The sequence below is a fragment of the Heptranchias perlo genome, chromosome 16, assembly GCF_035084215.1.
Source record: "Heptranchias perlo isolate sHepPer1 chromosome 16, sHepPer1.hap1, whole genome shotgun sequence".
NCBI classification, from domain to species: Eukaryota; Metazoa; Chordata; class Chondrichthyes; order Hexanchiformes; family Hexanchidae; genus Heptranchias; species Heptranchias perlo.
In genome coordinates this window covers 787,570-807,480 of record NC_090340.1, presented here as the reverse complement: position 1 = coordinate 807,480, position 19,911 = coordinate 787,570, and the positions used below count along the sequence as shown (strand labels likewise).

General features: G+C 45.5%; 1 protein-coding gene across 1 annotated transcript in view; it reads left to right on the top strand.

Moving 5' to 3' along the window:
- Positions 1-18,473, top strand: part of ccdc102a (coiled-coil domain containing 102A) — a 347,394-nt gene extending 328,921 nt beyond the window's left edge. Inside the window, exon 9 of the mRNA XM_067997599.1 lies at positions 18,050-18,473. Within this exon, the coding sequence (XP_067853700.1) occupies positions 18,050-18,176 (127 nt within the window). The 3' untranslated portion in view covers positions 18,177-18,473. The remainder of the gene's footprint in view (positions 1-18,049) is intronic.
- Positions 18,474-19,911: the final 1,438 nt, after the last annotated feature.

Sequence of the window (19,911 nt, the reverse complement as noted above, 5' to 3'; positions counted from 1 at the left end):
AGCCTTCTCTACCGCTCTAGTTATTCAGTTCGCCTCGACAATGGTCCCAGCATGGTTCAGGTGTAGTCCGTCCCAATGGTCCCAGCATGGTTCAGGTGTAGTCCGTCCCAATGGTCCCAGCATGGTTCAGGTGTAGTCCGTCCCAATGGTCCCAGCATGGTTCAGGTGTAGTCCGTCCCAATGGTCCCAGCATGGTTCCGGTGTAGTCCGTCCCAATGGTCCCAGCATGGTTCAGGTGTAGTCCGTCCCAATGGTCCCAGCATGGTTCAGGTGTAGTCCGTCCCAATGGTCCCAGCATGGTTCAGGTGTAGTCCGTCCCAATGGTCCCAGCATGGTTCAGGTGTAGTCCGTCCCAATGGTCCCAGCATGGTTCGGGTGTAGTCCGTCCCAATGGTCCCAGCATGGTTCAGCTGTAGTCCGTCCCACTGGTCCCAGCATGGTTCAGGTGTAGTCCGTCCCAATGGTCCCAGCATGGTTCAGGTGTAGTCCGTCCCAATGGTCCCAGCATGGTTCAGGTGTAGTCCGTCCCAATGGTCCCAGGATGGTTCAGGTGTAGTCCGTCCCAATGGTCCCAGGATGGTTCAGGTGTAGTCCGACCCAACAGAACAGCTCCCTCTTTCCCCAGTACTGGTGCCAGTAACCCACGAATCGAAACCCACTTCTCCCACACCAATCTTTGAGCCACGCATTCATCTCTCTGATCTGATTTACCCTGTGCCAATTTGCTCGTGGCTCAGGTAATAATCCAGAGATTATCACCTTTGTGGTTCTGCTTTTTAATTTAGTCCCTAGCTGCACAAACTCCCTCAGCTGAACCTTTTTCTTAGTCCTACCTATGTCATTGGTACCTAACACTCTGCTCACTATCACCCCATTCAACACCACTCTTCTCACTATAGAAACATAGAAAATTGGAGCAAGAGTAGGCCATTCGGCCCTTCGGGCCTGTTCCGCCATTCAAAATGATCATGGCTGATCGTCTAACACAGTACCCTGTTCCCGCTTTTTCCCCATATCCCTTGATCCCTTTCGCATTAACAAATATATCTATCTCCTTCTTCAATACGTCTAATGACTTGGCCTCCACTGCCTTCTGTGGTAGAGAATTCCACAGGTTCACCACCCTCTGAGTGAAGAAATTTCTCCTCATCTCTGTTCTAAATGGCATACCCCGTATCCTGAGACTGTGACCCCTGGTTCTGGACTCCCCAGCCATCGGGAACATCCTCCCCACATCTAGTCTGTCTAGTCCTGTTAGAATTTTATATGTTTTGATGAGATCACCTCTCATTCATCTAAACTCGAGCGAATATTGGCCTAGTCGACCCAATCTCTCCTCATCCGTCAGTCCTGCCATCCCAGGAATCAGTCCGGTAAACCTTTGTTGCACTCCCTCCATGGCAAGGACATCCTTCCTCAGATAAGGAGACCAAAACTGCACACAATACTCCAGATGTGGTCTCACCAAGGCCCTGTATAACTGCAGTAAGACATCCCTGCTCCTGTACTCAAATCCTCTTGCAATGAAGGCCAACATACCATTCGCCTTCCTAACTGCTTGCTGCACCTGAATGCTCACTTTCAGTGACTGGTGTACAAGGACACCCAGGTCTCGTTGCACCTCCCCTTTTCCCAATCTATCACCATTCAGATAATAATCTGTCTTTCTGTTTTTACAACCAAAGTGGATAACCTCATATTTATCCATGTTATACTGCATCTGCCATGTTCTTGCCCACTCACCCAACTTGTCTAAATCACATTGGATCCTCTTTGCATCCTCCTCACAGCTCATATTCCACCCCAGCTTTGTGTCTATTCTACTAGTTACATCCTCAAAAAACTCCAGTAGATTTGTTAAGCATGATTTCCCTTTCATAAACCCATGCTGACTTTGTCCAATCCCAGTAATGCCCTCCAATTGTTCTGTTATCACATCCTTTATAATAGACTCTAGCATTTTCCCCACTACTGATGTTAGGCTAACTGGTCTGTAATTCCCTGTTTTTTCTCTCCCTTTTTTAAATAATGGGGTTACATTTTCCACCCTCCAATCTGTAGGAACTGTTCCAGAGTCCATAGAATTTTCGAAGATGATCACCAATGCATCCACTATTTCCAGGGCCACTTCCTTTAGTACTCTGGGATGGAGATTATCAGGCCCTGGGGATTTGTCAGCCTTTAGCCCCATTAATTTCCCTAACACCATTTCTTTACTAATACTGGTTTGCTTCAGTTCCTCCCTCTCACTGGACCCTTGGTTCCCTAACATTTCTGGGAGGTTATTTGTGTTCTCCTTTGTGAAGACAGAACCAAAGTATGTGTTTAATTGTTCTGCCATTTCTTTGTTCCCCATTATAATTTCCCCCATTTCTGACTGTAAGGGACCTACATTTGTCTTCACTAATCTTTTTCTCTTGACATATTTATAGAAGCTTTTACAGTCAGTTTTTATGTTCCCTGCTAGTTTACTCTCATACTCTACTTTTCCCTCTTAGTCAATCTCTTTGTCCTTTGCTGAATTCTGAACTGCTCCCAATCCTCAGGCTTGCTGCTTTTTCTGGCAATTTTATATGTCTCCTCTTTGGATCTAATACTATCCCTAATTTCTATTGTAAGCACGGTTGAGCCACCTTTCCTGTTTTATTTTTGCACCAGACAGGAATGAATAATTGTTGTAATTCCTGCACACGTTCTTTAAATATTAACCATTGCCTATCCACCGTCATCCCTTTTAGTAAAGTTCCCCAATCTATCACAGCCAACTCACACCTCATACTTTCGTAATTTCCTTTATTTAGATTCAGGACCCCAGTTTCGGATTCAACTACTTCACTCTCCATCTTAATGAAGAATTCTATCATGTTATGGTCGCTCTTCCCTATGGGACCCCGCACAACAAGATTGTTAATTAATCCTTTCTCATTGCACAGTACCCGGTCTAGGATCGCCTGTTCTCTAGTTGGTTCCTCAATGTATTGGTCTAGAAAACCATCACGTACACACTCCAGGAATTCCTCCCCCACAGTATTATTGCTAATTTGGTTTGACCAATCTATATGTAGATTAAAGTCACCCATGATTACAGTTGTACCCTTCTTGCATGTGTCTCTGATTTCCTGTTTAATGCCCTCCCCTACATCTCCACTACTGTCTGGAGGCCTATAGACAACCCCCACCAACGTTTTCTGCCCCTTGGTGTTTCTTAGCTCCACCCATACAGATTTCACATTGTGATTTTCCGAGCCAATATCCTTCCTCACTATTGCATTGATTTCCTCCTTTACTAACAGTGCTACCCCACCTCCTTTCCCTTTTTGCCTGTCCTTCCTAAATATTGACTATCCCTGGATGTTCAGTTCCCATCCTTGGTCACCCTGCAGCCATGTCTCCGTAATCGCAACTATATCATTCCCGCTAATATCTTTCTGCTCTGTTAATTCATCTACCTTATCGCAAATCCTCCGCGCATTAAGACACAATGCCTTTAGACTTGTCTTTTTAAGATTGCTAGTCATCTTAGTTTTATTTTGCACTCTGGCCCTATTTGTTTTTCGCCCTTGTTTTCTCTACCTTCCACTATTGCTTCTTCCCTTTCTGTCTTTTGTTTCCCTGCTCAGGTTCCCATCCCCCTGCCATTCTAGTCTAAACCTTCCCCAACAGCAGTAGCAAACACCTTATCAGTCCATTCAAAACGAGTCTCTTCACTATCACCCCATTCACCACCACTATGCTCATTATCACTCAATTCACGACTCTCCTCACTATTGCCACATTCACCACTCTCTTCACTATCATCCCATTCCACACCACTCTCCCCTCTATCACCCCATACACCACCACTCTCTTCACTATCTCCAGATTCAACACCACTCTCCTCACGATCACACCATTCAACCGTCTCCTCACTATCACCCCAGTCACCCCCTCCTCACTAACACCTCATTCACCACTCTGCTCACCATCACTCAAATCACCACTCTCCTCACGATCACCACATTCATCACTCTCCTCACTATCACTCAATTCACCACACTGCTCACTATCTCCACATTCAACACCACTCACCTCACTGGAACCCCATTCAACACCACTCTCCTCACTATCAACCCATTCACCACTCTCCTCACTATCAACCCATTCACCACTCTCCTCACTATCAACCCATTCACCACTCTCCTCACTATCAACCCATTCACCACTCTCCTCACTATCAACCCATTCACCACTCTCCTCACTATCAACCCATTCACCACTCTCCTCACTATCAACCCATTCACCACTCTCCTCACTATCAACCCATTCACCACTCTCCTCACTATCACCCTATTCAACACAATTCTATTCACTATCTGCCCATTCACCACTCTCCTCACTATCACCCCATTCACCACTCTCCTCAATATCACCCCATTCACCACTCTCCTCACTATCACCCCATTCAACCACTCTGCTCACTACAACCCCATCCATCAATCTCCTCACTGTCACCCATTCAACACCATTCTCCACACTATCACCCAGTTCACCACTCTACTCATTACCACCCCATTCAAAACCGCTCTCCTCACTATCTCCACATTCAACACCACTCTCCTCACGATCACACCATTCAACCGTCTCCTCACTATCACTCAATTCACCACTCTGCTCACAATCAACACGTTCAACACCACTCTCCTCACTATCGCCCCATTCACCACCACTCTGCTCACTATCATCCGATACATCACTTTCCACAGTATCGCCCCATTCAAAACCAGTCTCCTCGCTATCAACCCGTTCAACACCACTCTCCTCACTATCACCCCATTCACCACTCTCCTCACTATCACCCCATTCACCACTCTCCTCACTATCACCCCATTCATCACCGCTCTTCTCACTATCACCCCATTCATCACCGCTCTTCTCACTATCACCCCATTCAAAACCTCTCTCCTCACTGTCACCCCATTCACCACCAATCAGCTCACCCTCACCCGATTCTTCACTCTCCTCACTATCACCCCATTCACCACCATTCTCCTCACTATCATTCAATTAACCACTCTCCTGACTATCACCCCATTCAGCACCACTCCCCTCACTATCAACCCATTCACCACTCTCCTCACTATCACCCCATTCACCACTCTCCTCACTATCACCCCATTCACCACTCTCCTCACTATCACCCCATTCATCACCGCTCTTCTCACTATCACCCCATTCATCACCACTCTCCTCACTATCACCCCATTCAAAACCTCTCTCCTCACTGTCACCCCATTCACCACCAATCAGCTCACCCTCACCCGATTCTTCACTCTCCTCACTATCACCCCATTCACCACCATTCTCCTCACTATCACTCAATTAACCACTCTCCTGACTATCACCCCATTCAGCACCACTCCCCTCACTATCATCCCATTCACCACCACTCTCCTCACTATCACCCCATTCATCACCACTCTCCTCACTATCACCCCATTCACCACTCTCCTCACTATCACCCCATTCATCACCGCTCTTCTCACTATCACCCCATTCAGCACCACTCCCCTCACTATCATCCCATTCACCACCACTCTCCTCACTATCACCCCATTCATCACCACTCTCCTCACTATCAACCCATTCACCACTCTCCTCACTATCATCCCATTCACCACCACTCTCCTCACTATCACCCCATTCACCACCACTCTCCTCACTATCACCCCATTCACCACCACTCTCCTCACTATTACCACATTCACACCCTGCTCATTATTGCACCGTTCACCTCTCTCCTCAATATCACCCCATTCACCACCACTCTGCTCACTATCACCCCATTCACCACCACTCTCCTCACTATCACCCCATTCAACACCAATCTCCTCACTATCTCCCCGTTCACCACTCTCCTCAGTATCACCCCATTCATCACCACTCTCCTCACTATCACCCCATTCAACATAACTGTGCTCACTATCACCCCATTCAAAACCTCTCTCCTCACTGTCACCCCATTCATCACCAATCTGCTCACTCTCACCCGATTCTTCACTCTCCTGACTATCACCCCATTCAGCACCACTCCCCTCACTATCATCCCATTCACCACCACTCTCCTCACTATCACCCCATTCACCACCACTCTCCTCACCATCACCCCATTCAACACCACTCTCCTCACTATCATCCCATTCACCACCACTCTTCTCACTATTACCCCATTCACACCCTACTCATTATTGCACCATTCACCTCTCTCCTCATTATCACCCCATTCACCACCACTCTGCTCACTATCACCCCATTCAGCACCACTCCCCTCACTATCATCCCATTCAACACCATTCTCCTCATCATTAACCCATACAACACCATTCTCCTCACTATCACCCCATTCAACACCAATCTCCTCACTATCTCCCCGTTCACCACTCTCCTCAGTATCACCCCATTCATCACCTCTCTCCTCACTATCAGCCCATTCACCACCACTCTCCTCACTATCACCCCATTCAACATCACTGTGCTCACTATCACCCCATTCAACACCACTCTGCTCACTATCACCCCATTCAACACCATTCTGCTCACTATCACCCCATCCAACACCAATCTCCTCACTATCACCCCATTCACCACTCCCCTCACTATCACCCCATTCACCACTCCCCTCACTATCACCCCATTGAACACAACCTCCTATATGCCAGCTATCAATTATTGGGTTGGAGGGCTGCCTGAGTTTGACCTCTGACTTGTCTCTCTGCCTCCACCTGCTGGCTTTCACCGTTTATTGTTCTTACCCAAAACTGCATTTGCTGAAAGATGCACTAGAAATATCAGCAGCCTTTCTGAGGACTTCATAGAAAGGTAACAGCACGGAAGGAGGCCTTTCGGCCCATTGAGTCTGTGCCAGCTCTGTGCAAGAGCAATCCAGCTAGTCTCACTCCCCCGCCCTTTCCCTGTAGCCCTGCACATTTTTTCCTTTCAAGTACTTATCCAGTTCCCACCCCCTCGGGCAGTGCATTCCAGATCATAACCACTCGCTGTGTAAAAAAGGTTTTTCCTCATGTCACCTTAAATCCATGTCCTCTGGATCTTGACCCTTCCGCCAATGGGAACAGTTTCTCTCTATTTACTCTGTCTGGACCCTTCATGATTTTGAACACCTCGATCAAATCTCCTCTCAACCGTCTCTGTTCCAAGGAGAACAACCCCAGCTTCTCCAGTCTATCCACGTAACTGAAGTCCCTCATCCCTGGGACCATTCTAGTAAATCTCCTCTGCACCCTCTCTAGACCATCACATCCTCCCTAAAGTGCGGTGCCCAGAACTGGACACAATACTCCAGCTGTGGCCGAACCAGTGTTTTATAAAGGCTCATCATAACTTCCTTGCTTTTGTACTCTGTGCCTCTATTTATAAAGCTCAGGATCCTGTATGCTTTTGTAACCGCTTTCTCAACCTGCCTTGCCACCAGCCTGTCAGTGTCCTCTTGAAGTCTATCACTATCCTCCTCACTTTTTACTACCATTCCAAGTTTTGTGTCATCTGCAAATTTGGAAATTGTGCCCTGTAAACCCAAGTCCAAGTCATTAATATATATCAAGAAAAGCAGTGGTCCCAGCACCGACCCCTGGGGAACACCACTGTACACCTCCCTCCAGTCCGAAAAACAACCGTTCACCACTACTCCCTGTTTCCTGTCACTTAACCAATTCTGTATCCAATTTCAAAATCCAATTTTGACCGATCAACATTTTCTCTATGTCTACCCAATGATAACCCTTTCATAATCTTAAAGACCTCTATCAGATCACCCCTCAGTCTTCTCTTTTCTAGAGAAAAGAGCCCCAGCCTGTTCAATCTTTCCGAATAGGTATAACCTCTCAGTTCTTGTATCATCCAGTAAATCTTTTTTGCACCTTCTCCAGTACCTCTATATCCTTTTTACAATATGGAGATCAGTACTGTGCACAACACTCCAAGTGTGGTCTAACCAAGGTTCTACACAAGTTTAACATAACTTCTGGCTGATGTTTGAAGTTTCCTTAGTCTTGTCGATTGTGGCTGCATAATCTTCAGGTACACTGTGAGACAAGCAGTAACTGATTTGATTGCAGCAAACAGGCTGCCGTCAGTGAGCTCATTCTGTGTTGCGCTGAATCCCTGCTATAATCACATTCCTGCAGGATGGTCAGGATTGGGAACTAAATATACCGGGTTATAAGGTCTGTAGGAGAGATAGGGAAAATGGAAGAGGGGGAGGAGTAGCCTTAGTGATTAGAGATGAAATCACTTCAATGATAAAGGAGGATATAACGAGAGGTAAGCAGCCAACAGAGACCTTATGGGTTGAATTGAGAAATAGGAAAGGATCTAAGACTATAGTGGGAGTTGTGTATAGGACCCCTGGCAGCAGCTCTGAAGTGCTAGATTGTATAAATGCAGAGATTAGACAAGCGTGTAAGAAAGGCATAGTGGTCTTAATGGAGGACTTTAACTTTCACATAGATTGGGAAAAGCAGACTAGCAACTGTCAGAAAGGTAGTGAATTTCTTGAGTGTGTCTGGGATAGTTTTCTAAAGTAGTATGTCCTAGAGGCAACAAGGGGGAAAGCCATACTAGATTTAGTAATGAGTAATGAACCAGATTTAGTAAACAGCTTAACTGTGCGTGAACATCGATCCAATACTCAGTACTCAGTAAATTAATGGGACTCAAGGCAGATAAATCCCCTGGATCTGATGGCTTACATCCTAGGGTCTTGAGGGAAGTGGCAGTAGGGATTGTGGATGCTTTGGTAATAATTTTCCAAAATTCTCTGGACTCGGCAAAGGTCCCGGCAAATTGTAAAACTGCTAATGTAACACCGTTATTTAAAAAGGGTAGTAGGCAGAAGGCTGGAAATTATAGACCAGTTAGCCTAACATCTGTGGTGGGTAAAATTTTGGAGTCTATTATTAAGGAGACAGTAGCGGAACGTTTGGATAAACATAATTTAATAGGACAAAGTCAGCATGGCTTTATGAAGGGGAAGTCATGTCTGACAAATTTGCTTGAGTTCTTTGAGGATATAACGTACAGGGTGGATAAAGGGGAACCAGTGGACATAGTGTATTTAGACTTCCAGAAGGCATTTGACAAGGTGCCACATAAAAGATTATTGCTCAAGATAAAGAATCACTGGATTGGGGGTAATATTCTGGCATGGGTGGAGGATTGGTTATCTAACAGGAAGCAGAGAGTTGGGATAAATGGTACATTCTCGGACTGGCAACCAGTAGCCAGTGGTGTTCCGCAGGGGTCGGTGCTGGGTCCCCAACTCTTTACAATCTATATTAACGATTTGGAGGAGGGGACCGAGTGTAACATATCAAAGTTTGCAGATGATACAAAGATGGGAGGGAAAGTGGAGAGTGAGGAGGACATAAAAAACCTACAGGGGGATATAGACAGGCTGGGTGAGTGGGCGGAGATTTGGCAGATGCAATACAATATTGGAAAATGTGAGGTTATGCACTTTGGCAGGAAAAATCAGAGAGCAAGTTATTATCTTAATGGCGAGAAACTGGAAAGTACTGCAGTACAAAGGGATCTGGGGGTCCGAGTGCAAGAAAATCAAAAGGTTAGTATGCAGGTGCAGCAGGTGATCAAGAAGGCCAATGGAATGTTGGCTTTTATTGCTCGGGGGATAGAATATAAAAACAGGGAGGTATTGCTGCAGTTATATAAGGTATTGGTGAGACCGCACCTGGAATACTGCATACAGTTTTGGTCTCCATACTTAAGAAAAGCCATACTTGCTCTCGAGGCAGTACAAAGAAGGTTCACTCGGTTAATCCCGGGGATGAGGGGGCGGACATATGAGGAGAGGTTGAGTCGATTGGGACTCTACTCATTGGAGTTCAGAAGAATGAGAGGCGATCTTATTAAAACATATAAGATTGTGAAGGGGCTTGATCGGGTGGATGCGGTAAGGATGTTCCCAAGGATGGGTGAAACTAGAACTAGGGGGCATAATCTTAGAATAAGGGGCTGCTCTTTCAAAACTGAGATGAGGAGAAACTTCTTCACTCAGAGGGTAGTAGGTCTGTGGAATTTGCTGCCCCAGGAAGCTGTGGAAGCTACATCATTAAATAAATTTAAAACAGAAATCGACAGTTTCCTAGAAGTAAAGGGAATTAGGGGTTACGGGGAGCAGGCAGGAAATTGGACATGAATTTAGATTTGAGGTTAGGATCAGATCAGCCATGATCTTATTGAATGGCGGAGCAGGCTCGAGGGGCCGATTGGCCTACTCCTGCTCCTATTTCTGATGTTCTTATGTTCAATAGCGATCATAACATGATCGAGTTCAATGTCGTGTTCGAAAGGGAAAAAAGTGAATCAGCTGCTAAGATTCTAGACTTGGGTAAGGTCGACTTCATTGGGATGAGACAGAGACTGTCCACAGTAAACTGGGCAAATCTGTTAATGGGTAAAACGACTGATGATCAGTGGGAGATGTTTAAAGAAACATTTGACGTGATACAGAACCGGTTTATACCCCTGATGGGCAAGAACTCTACTTGCAAAAAAAACCAGCCATGGACAACTAAAGAGGTAAGGGACAGTATAAGACATAAGGAAAGGGCGTATAAAAAGGCAAAAAATGGCACAGATCCTGGCGAATGGGAAAGATACAAAGATCAACAAAGGGTCACAAAACAGATAGTAAGGGCTACAAAAAGAGAGTATGAAATGAAACTCGCAAGGGATATCAAAACCAATACGAAGAACTTTTATAGTTATATTAGGAAAAAGAGGGTGGTCAGGAGCAGTGTTGGCCCCTTAAAAACTGAAAGTGGGGATATTGTCATTGGCAATGGGGAAATGGCGGACATGTTGAATAATTACTTTGCGTCAGTATTTACAGTCGAAAAAGAGGATAGCATGCCGGAAATCCCAAGAAAACTAATATTGAATTGGGGACAGGGACTCAATAAAATTAACATAAGTAAAACAACAGTAATGAAGAAAATAATGGCACTAAAGAGTAACAAATCCCCAGGACCAGATGGTTTCCATCCCAGGGTTTTAAAGGAAGTAGGTGAGCACATTGCAGATGCCCTAACTATAATCTTTCAAAGTTCTCTAGATTCAGGAACTGTCCCCCCAGATTGGAAAATTGCACATGTCACTCCGCTTTTTAAGAAAGGAGAGAAACATAGAAACATAGAAAATAGGAGCAAGAGTTGGCCATTCGGCCCTTCGGGCCTGCTCTTCCATTCAAAATGATCATGGCTGATCGTCTAACTCAGTACCCTGTTCCTGCTTTTTCCCCATATCCCTTGATCCCTTCAGCATAAAGAAATATATCTATCTCCTTCTTGAATACATCTAATGACTTGGCCTCCACTGCCTCCTGTGGTAGAGAATTCCACAGGTTACCAACAAGCCAGGGGATTAACCCTGGTTCAATGAGAAATGTAGAAGAGCATGCCAGGAGCAGCACCAGGCGTACCTAAAAATGAGGTGCCAACCTGGTGAAGCTACAACTCAGGACTACATGCATGCTAAACAGCGGAAGCAACATGCTATAGACAGAGCTAAACGATTCCACAACCAACGGATCAGATCAAAGCTCTGCAGTCCTGCCACATCCAGTCGTGAATGGTGGTGGACAATTAAACAACTAACGGGAGGAGGAGGCTCTGCAAACATCCCCATCCTCAATGATGGCGGAGTCCAGCACGTGAGTGCAAAAGACAAGGCTGAAGCGTTTGCAACCATCTTCAGCCAGAAGTGCCGAGTGGATGATCCATCTCGGCCTCCTCCCGATATCCCCACCATCACGGAAGCCAGTCTTCGGCCAATTCGATTCACTCCACGTGATATCAAGAAACGGCTGAGTGCACTGGATACAGCAAAGGCTATGAGCCCTGACAACATCCCGGCTGTAGTGCTGAAGACTTGTGCTCGAGAACTAGCCATGCCTCTAGCCAAGCTGTTCCAGTACAGCTACAACACTGGCATCTACCCGACAATGTGGAAAATTGCCCAGGTATGTCCTGTCCACAAAAAGCAGGACAAATCCAATCCGGCCAATTACCGCCCCATCAGTCTACTCTCAATCATCAGCAAAGTGATGGAAGGTGTCGTCGACAGTGCTATCAAGTGACACTTACTTACCAATAACCTGCTCACCGATGCTCAGTTTGGGTTCCGCCAGGACCACTCGGCTCCAGACCTCATTACAGCCTTGGTCCAAACATGGGCAAAAGAGCTGAATTCCAGAGGTGAGGTGAGAGTGACTGCCCTTGACATCAAGGCAGCATTTGACCGAGTGTGGCACCAAGGAGCCCTAGTAAAATTGAAGTCAATGGGAATCAGGTGGAAAACTCTCCAGTGCCTGGAGTCATACCTAGCTCAAAGGAAGATGGTAGTGGTTGTTGGAGGCCAATCATCTCAGCCCCAGGACATTGTTGCAAGAGTTCCTCAGGGCAGTGTCCTCAGCCCAACCATCTTCAGCTGCTTCATCAATGACCTTCCCTCCATCATAAGGTCAGAAATGGGGATGTTTTCTGATGACTGCACAGTGTTCAGTTCCATTCGCAACCCCTCAAATAATGAAGCAGTCCGAGCCCGCATGCAGCAAGACCTGGACAACATCTAGGCTTGGGCTGATAAGTGGCAAGTAACACTCGCCCCAGATAAGTGCCAGGCAATGACCATCTCCAACAAGAGAGAGTCTAACCACCTCCCCTTGACATTCAACGGCATTACCATCGTCGAATCCCCCACCATCAACATCCTGGGGGTCACCATTGACCAGAAACTTAACTGGACTAGCCATATAAATACTGTGGCTACGAGAGCAATGAAGACCAACGTACCATTCGCCTTCCGAACTGCTTGCTGCACCTGAATGCTCACTTTCAGCGACTGGTGTCCAAGGACACCCAGGTCTCGTTGCACCTCCCCTTTTCCCAATCTATCACCATTCAGATAATAATCTGTCTTTCTGTTTTTACAACCAAAGTGGATTACCTCACATTTATCCATGTTATACTGCATCTGCCATGTTCTTGCCCACTCACCCAACTTGTCTAAATCACATTGGAGCCTCTTTGCATCCTCCTCACAGCTCACATTCCACCCCAGCTTTGTGTCATCTGCAAACTTGGAAATGTTACATTTAGTTCCCTCATCCAAATCATTGATATATATTGTGAATAGCTGGGGCCCAAGCACTGATCCCTGCGGTACCCCACTAGTCACTGCCTGCCACCCGGAAAAAGACCCGTTTATTCCTACTCTCTGTTTCCTGTCTGTCAACCAATTCTCAATCCATGCCAGTATATTCCCCCAATCCCATGTGCTTTAATTTTGCACATTAACCTCTTGTGTGGGACCTTAACAAAAGCCTTCTGAAAATCCAAATACACCACATTCACTGGTTCTCCCCTATCTATTCTACGAGTTACATCCTCAAAAAACTCCAGTAGATTTGTTGAGCATGATTTCCCTTTCATAAACCCATGCTGACTTTGTCCAATCCCGTTAATGCCCTCCAAGTGATCTGTTAGCACATCTTTTATAATAGACTCTAGCATTTTCCCCACTAGTGATGTTAGGCTAACTGGTCTGTAATTCCCTGTTTTTTCTCTCCCTCCTTTTTTAAATAATGGGGTTACATTTGCCATCCACCAATCTGTAGGAACTGTTCCAGCGTCTATAGAATTTTCGAAGATGATCACCAATGCATCCACTATTTCCAGGGCCACTTCCTTTCGTACTCTGGGATGGAGATTATCAGGCCCTGGGGATTTGTCAGCCTTTAGCCCCATTAATTTCCCTAAAACTTTTTTTTACTGATACTGATTTCCTTCAGTTCCTCCCTCTTACTGGACCCTTGGTTCCCTAATATTTCTGGGAGGTTATTTGTGTCCTCCTTTGTGAAGACAGAACCAAAGTATTTGTTTAATTGTTCTGCCATTTCTTTGTTCCCCATTATAATTTCCCCTATTTCTGACTGTAAGGGACCTACATTTGTCTTCACTAATCTTTTTCTCTTGACATATTTATAGAAGCTTTTACAGTCAGTTTTTATGTTCCCTAGTAGTTTACTCTCATACTCTACTTTTCCCCTCTTATTCAATCTCTTCACTCTCCTTTGCTGAATTCTGAACTGCTCCCAATCCTCAGGCTTGCTGCTTTTTCTGGCAATTTTGTATGTCTCCTCTTTGGATCTAATACTATCCCTAATTTCTTTTGTAAACCACGGTTGAGCCACCTTTCCTGTTTCATTTTTGCAGCAGACAGGAATGAATAATTGTTGTAATTCCTGCACACATTCTTTAAATATTAACCATTGCCTATCCACCGTCATCCCTTTTAGTAAAGTTCCCCAATCTATCATAGCCAACTCACACCTCATACTTTCGTAATTTCCTTTATTTAGATTCAGGACCCTAGTTTCAGATTCAACTACTTCACTCTCCATCCTAATGAGGAATTCTATCATGTTATGGTCGCTCTTCCCTATGGGACCCCGCACAACAAGATTGTTAATTAATCCTTTCTCATTGCACAATACCGAGTCTAGGATCACCTGTTCTCTAATTGGTTCCTCAACGTATTGGTCTCGAAATCCATCACGTACACACTCCAGGAATTCCTCCCCCACAGTATTATTGCTAGTTTGGTTTGACCAATCTATATGTAGATTAAAGTCACCCGTGATTACAGTTGTACCCTTCTTGCATGTGTCTCTAATTTCCTGTTTAATGCCCTCCCCTACATCTCCACTACTGTCTGGAGGCCTATAGACAACCCCCACCAACGTTTTCTGCCCCTTGGTGTTTCTTAGCTCCACCCATACAGATTTCACACTGATTTTCCGAGCCAATATCCTTCCTCGCTATTGCATTGATTTCCTCCTTTACTAACAGTGCTACCCCACCTCCTTTCCCTTTTTGCCTGTCCTTCCCATCCTTGGTCACCCTGCAGCCAAGTCTCCGTAATCGCAACTATATCATAACTGTTAATATCTATCTGCGCTGTTAATTCATCTACTTTATTCCGAATGCTCTGCGCATTAAGACACAATGCCTTTAGACTTGTCTCTTTAAGATTGCTAGTCATCTTAGTATTATTTTGCACTATGGCTCTATTTATTTTTCACCGTGTTTTCTGTGTATTCCACTATTGCTTCTTCCCTTTCTGTCTTTTGTTTCTATCCTTGTTTTCCCCCTCCTCTGACTCCCCGCTCAGGTTCCCATCCCCCTGCCGTTCTAGTTTAAACCTTCCCCAACAACACTAGCAAACACCCCCACGAGGACATCGGTCCCGGTCCTGCTCGGGTGTAACCCGTCCCGCTTGTACAGATCTCACCTTCCCCAGAACCGGTCCCAATGTCCCAGGAATCTGAATCCCTCCCTCCTACACCATCCCTGCAGACACGCATTCATCCTGTCTATTCTCCTGTTCCTATACTCACTAGCACGAGAGAGGGAAACCAGGGGATTATAGACCAGTTAGCCTAACATCTGTTGTGGGGAAAATGCTGGAGTCTATAATTAAGGATAGGGTGACTGAACACCTCGAGAATTTTCAGTTAATCAGGGAGAGCCAGCATGGATTTGTGAAAGGTAGGTCGTGCCTGACAAACCTGATTGAATTTTTTGAAGAGGTGACTAAAGTAGTGGACAGGGGAATGTCAATGGATGTTATTTATATGGAGTTCCAGAAGGCATTTGATAAGGTCCCACATAAGAGACTGTTAGCTAAGATAGAAGCCCATGGAATCGAGGGAAAAGTACGGACTTGGTTCGGAAGTTGGCTGAGCGAAAGGTGACAGAGAGTAGGGATAATGGGTCGGTATTCACATTGGCAGGATGTGACTAGTGGAGTCCCGCAGGGATCTGTCTTGGGGCCTCAATTCTTCACAATATTTATTAACGACTTAGATGAAGGCATAGAAAGTCTCTTATCTAAGTTTGCCGATGACACAAAGATTGTAGATGAAAACATAAAATTGCAAAGCGATATTGATAGATTAGGTGAATGGGCAAAACTGTGGCAAATGGAATTCAATATAGACAAATGTGAGGTCATCCACTTTGGACCAAAAAAGGATAGAACAGGGTACTTTCTAAATGGTAAAAAGTTAAAAGCAGTGAATGTCCAAAAGGACCGAGGGGTTCAGGTACAGAGATCATTGAAGTGTCATGAACAGGTGCAGAAAATAATCAAGAAGGCTAATGGAATGCTGGCCTTTATATCGAGAGGACCAGAGTACAAGGGGGCAGAAGTTATGCTGCAGCTATACAAAACCCTGGTTAGACCGCACCTGGAGTACTGTGAGCAGTTCTGGGCACCGCACCTTCGAAAGGACATATTGGCCTTGGAGGGAGTGCAGCGTAGGTTTACTAGAATGATACCTGGACTTCAAGGGTTAAGTTACGAGGAGAGATTACACAAATTGAGGTTGTATTCTCTGGAGTTTCGAAGGTTAAGGGGTGATCTGATCGAAGTTTATAAGATATTAAGGGGAACAGATAGGGTGGATAGAGAGAAACTATTTCCGCTGGTTGGGGATTTTAGGAGTGAGGGCACAGTCTAAAAATTAGAGCCAGACCTTTCAGGAGTGAGATTAGAAAACATTTCTACACACAAAGGGTGGTAGAAGTTTGGAACTCTCTTCCGCAAACGGCAATTGATACTAGCTCAATTGCTAAATTTAAATCTGAGATAGATAGCTTTTTGGTATGGGCCAAAGGCAGGTATATGGAGTTAGATCACAGATCAGCCATGATCTTATCAAATGGCGGAGCAGGCACGAGGGGCTGAATGGCCTACTCCTGTTCCTATGTTCCCCTGGAATTTCTCACTGACATTCCCAGTGGTCTGGACAACTGGCAGTGGGAGTGATTAAAGGATTCCTGGTGCATTGGTTTAAACTGCTAAAGGAGTTTGAATTTTGCTGCCAAGCCAAGCCGTGAATCTCCCCCGAGTGAGATGACCAGCCTCTTTTATACACACTTCACAGCACATTCGATCCTCATCCCCACTCAATTGCTGTCATTTCAAACCATATTGTTTTTTTTCTGCAACGGAATCACCATTTAAAAAATTACTACGAATAATGAAAACAAAAGATCAGCGTCTGAGGATTCCTAGTAAAGTTTGCTGAAGCCCTCAATTCTAGATTGGACCTTGAGGTGATTTTGCATTGGATTAAACGATTGCCGTGAAGAACTAAAAACCCTGGATCGTCAGTTTTAGTCCTGATGTACACTTAAATGTTAGTTCTAGTCATGTCGAAACCTGGAATGTCATAGTCGCGTCAGTGCATGAAACATGAGTTCTACTTATGTTAGCCCTGGATCGTTAGTTATAGTTGTGTTGAATCCTTGAATGTTAGTTCTAGTTGTGTCAATCCCTGAAACATCAGTCTCATTCGTGTCGAACCGTTAAATGTTAGTTCTAGTCGTGTCAAACCCTGGAAAGTCCGTTCTAGTCGTGTCAAACCCTGGAAGGTCCGTTCTAGTCGTGTCAAACCCTGGAAAGTCCGTTCTAGTCGTGTCAAACCCTGGAAGGTCCGTTCTCGTCGTGTCAAACCCTGGAAGGTCCGTTCTAGTCGTGTCAAACCCTGGAAGGTCCGTTCTAGTCGTGTCAAACCCTGGAAAGTCCGTTCTAGTTGTGTCAAACCCTGGAAGGTCCGTTCTAGTCATGTCAAACCCTGGAAAGTCCGTTCTAGTCGTGTCAAACCCTGGAAGGTCCGTTCTAGTCGTGTCAAACCCTGGAAGGTCCGTTCTAGTCGTGTCAAACCCTGGAAGGTCCGTTCTGGTCGTGTCAAACCCTGGAAGGTTTTCCAGTTCCTGGGACCAGTGTTCTAATCCCTGATCTATCGCATCACCTCTGTTGCTCTTTCACCCTTGGTCCTGCCCAGCAGCCCTGGGTCCTTCACCTCTGTTTCTCATTGAAAGCGCAGCGGATTTTTTTGCTTGTGTAATCTGTAATAGTAATCTCTTGAGTTCTCTTGGCCCCACTAAGAAACCTGTTCTCTGTCACACAGACTGAGGAGGCAGCAGAACCCTCCACTCTTTGGGAAGAGGATTACTCGTTTCAGTCCAGATGACCCCAGTGAGACTGGCAGCGATTTCGATGATGATCCCGAGGAGTTGCAGTTGCAGGTTCCATAAGTGAGCAAAGGGGGAGTGAGCTTGTGGGGATAGTCGGTGCTCGGCCCCTCGCTCTCTGCTCAGATCCAGGCCAGGAGGCAGCTGTTTGAAGCTGGCTGGTTATGGAGGAGAAGCTTTGAATTGAGACTGGAAGCCCATTATCGACAGCGACCATGGTCCTTCTAACATTATTCTCTAAAAGCAGCTGTCATTAATGGATGATGTATCCTTTATAAGATATTTGTACATTTTAACAGATCACTGTAAACTATATATTTACATGAATTTTCTATTATAAACCTATGTATTTAGAGGATAGTATGGATTGTTTGTGTTTTTTACACTATTTCAGCTGCACAGTGAAGGGCAGGTGAATCACCAACCCCATGATTTCAAGGGAAGTGTCAGTGGGAATGAGTGGAACATCTCTCGAGGTTCTCAGTTCTGATGTTCCTTGTCAATAAATTGGAGCAGTCAGCATCTCATCAGGGGTTTTGACAGAGTACACAGGGAGAAAGTGTTTCCACTGGCAGGAGGCTCAGTAACCAGAGGACACAGATTTAAGGTGATTGACAAAAGAAATGAGATTTTTTTTTACACAACGAGTTGTTCTGATCTGGAATTCACTGCCTGAAAGGGCGGTGGAAGCAGATTCAATAATAACTTTCAAAAGGAAATTGGATAAATACTTGAAGGGGAAAATTTTTCAGGGGTGTGGGGAAAGAGCAGGGGAGTGGGACTAATTGGATAGCTCTTTCACAGTGGGCTGAATGGCCTCCTTCTGTGCTGTATGATTCATGGACCCTCACCAGCAAACTAGCCTAGGCGTCTGTTCAGAGCTCCCCAGCTCTCGGATGTCGGTGGAGCCACAAATCAGTGAAGGGGAAAAGAGAGAAAAAGAGTAATTTTAAAATGGAGCCACATTGTGGTATGTTGGTGTGACTGGCCTACCAGCAAGTCACAGGGAGGATGTGACAAAGTTGTGCCTAATGCTCAACTTTGACCTCCCACCTCTGCCAGTGGGAGTAAAGGTCACCACAGGCCCGAAGTTTAGCGCATCAGGTTCATTCTAAGCTACCACATGGGACTTCAGCCGCACCAGTCAATCCACAGTGCACAGATGCATCAAGCAGGTCACGGCTGCGTTGTTTGGTCAGGCAAACACCTCCATCATTTTCTGCCTGAGAACTTGGCAGCAAAGGAGCACTGCAGCTATTTCAGAGCACGGGATTCACAGGCTGTCACTGATGGTCAGCTGGGCCCTTACATTCAGTGCCATGGTCTTTATAAACCTTCAATATGCAGGGGACACTGACCAGTAAAACAAGATCATTGTTTGCCATGACGCCTTCATTTTAAGACGATCATTGGTTCCTAGAAAACTCAGGCTATGCTCTCCAGTTCTGGCGCTCGAGTTCATTGCTGAGCAAAGATACCAGGCCTATACAGTCAACAGGACCCTTATCAAACACAGTAGACATCTTGCAGCAATGTTTCAGATGACTGAAGAGATGGGAACAGCGTACAGTACCTTCCCACCAGGGTCTGCTGCAGAACCTTGAGAGGCCCACTAATGGAGCGGGTATAGGAGGTGGTAAGTGTTGTAGAGCCCATTCTCTGTACTCTCCATTACACCTTCAGCACCATTGGCTTCCTCATCAGCTCAGCTGCTACAAATGGCAATTTTCTGATCTGCTAATGCCTTATTCTCTCAGAAGATGAATCTGGATACCAGTGAAATAAAATAGTGGCAAAT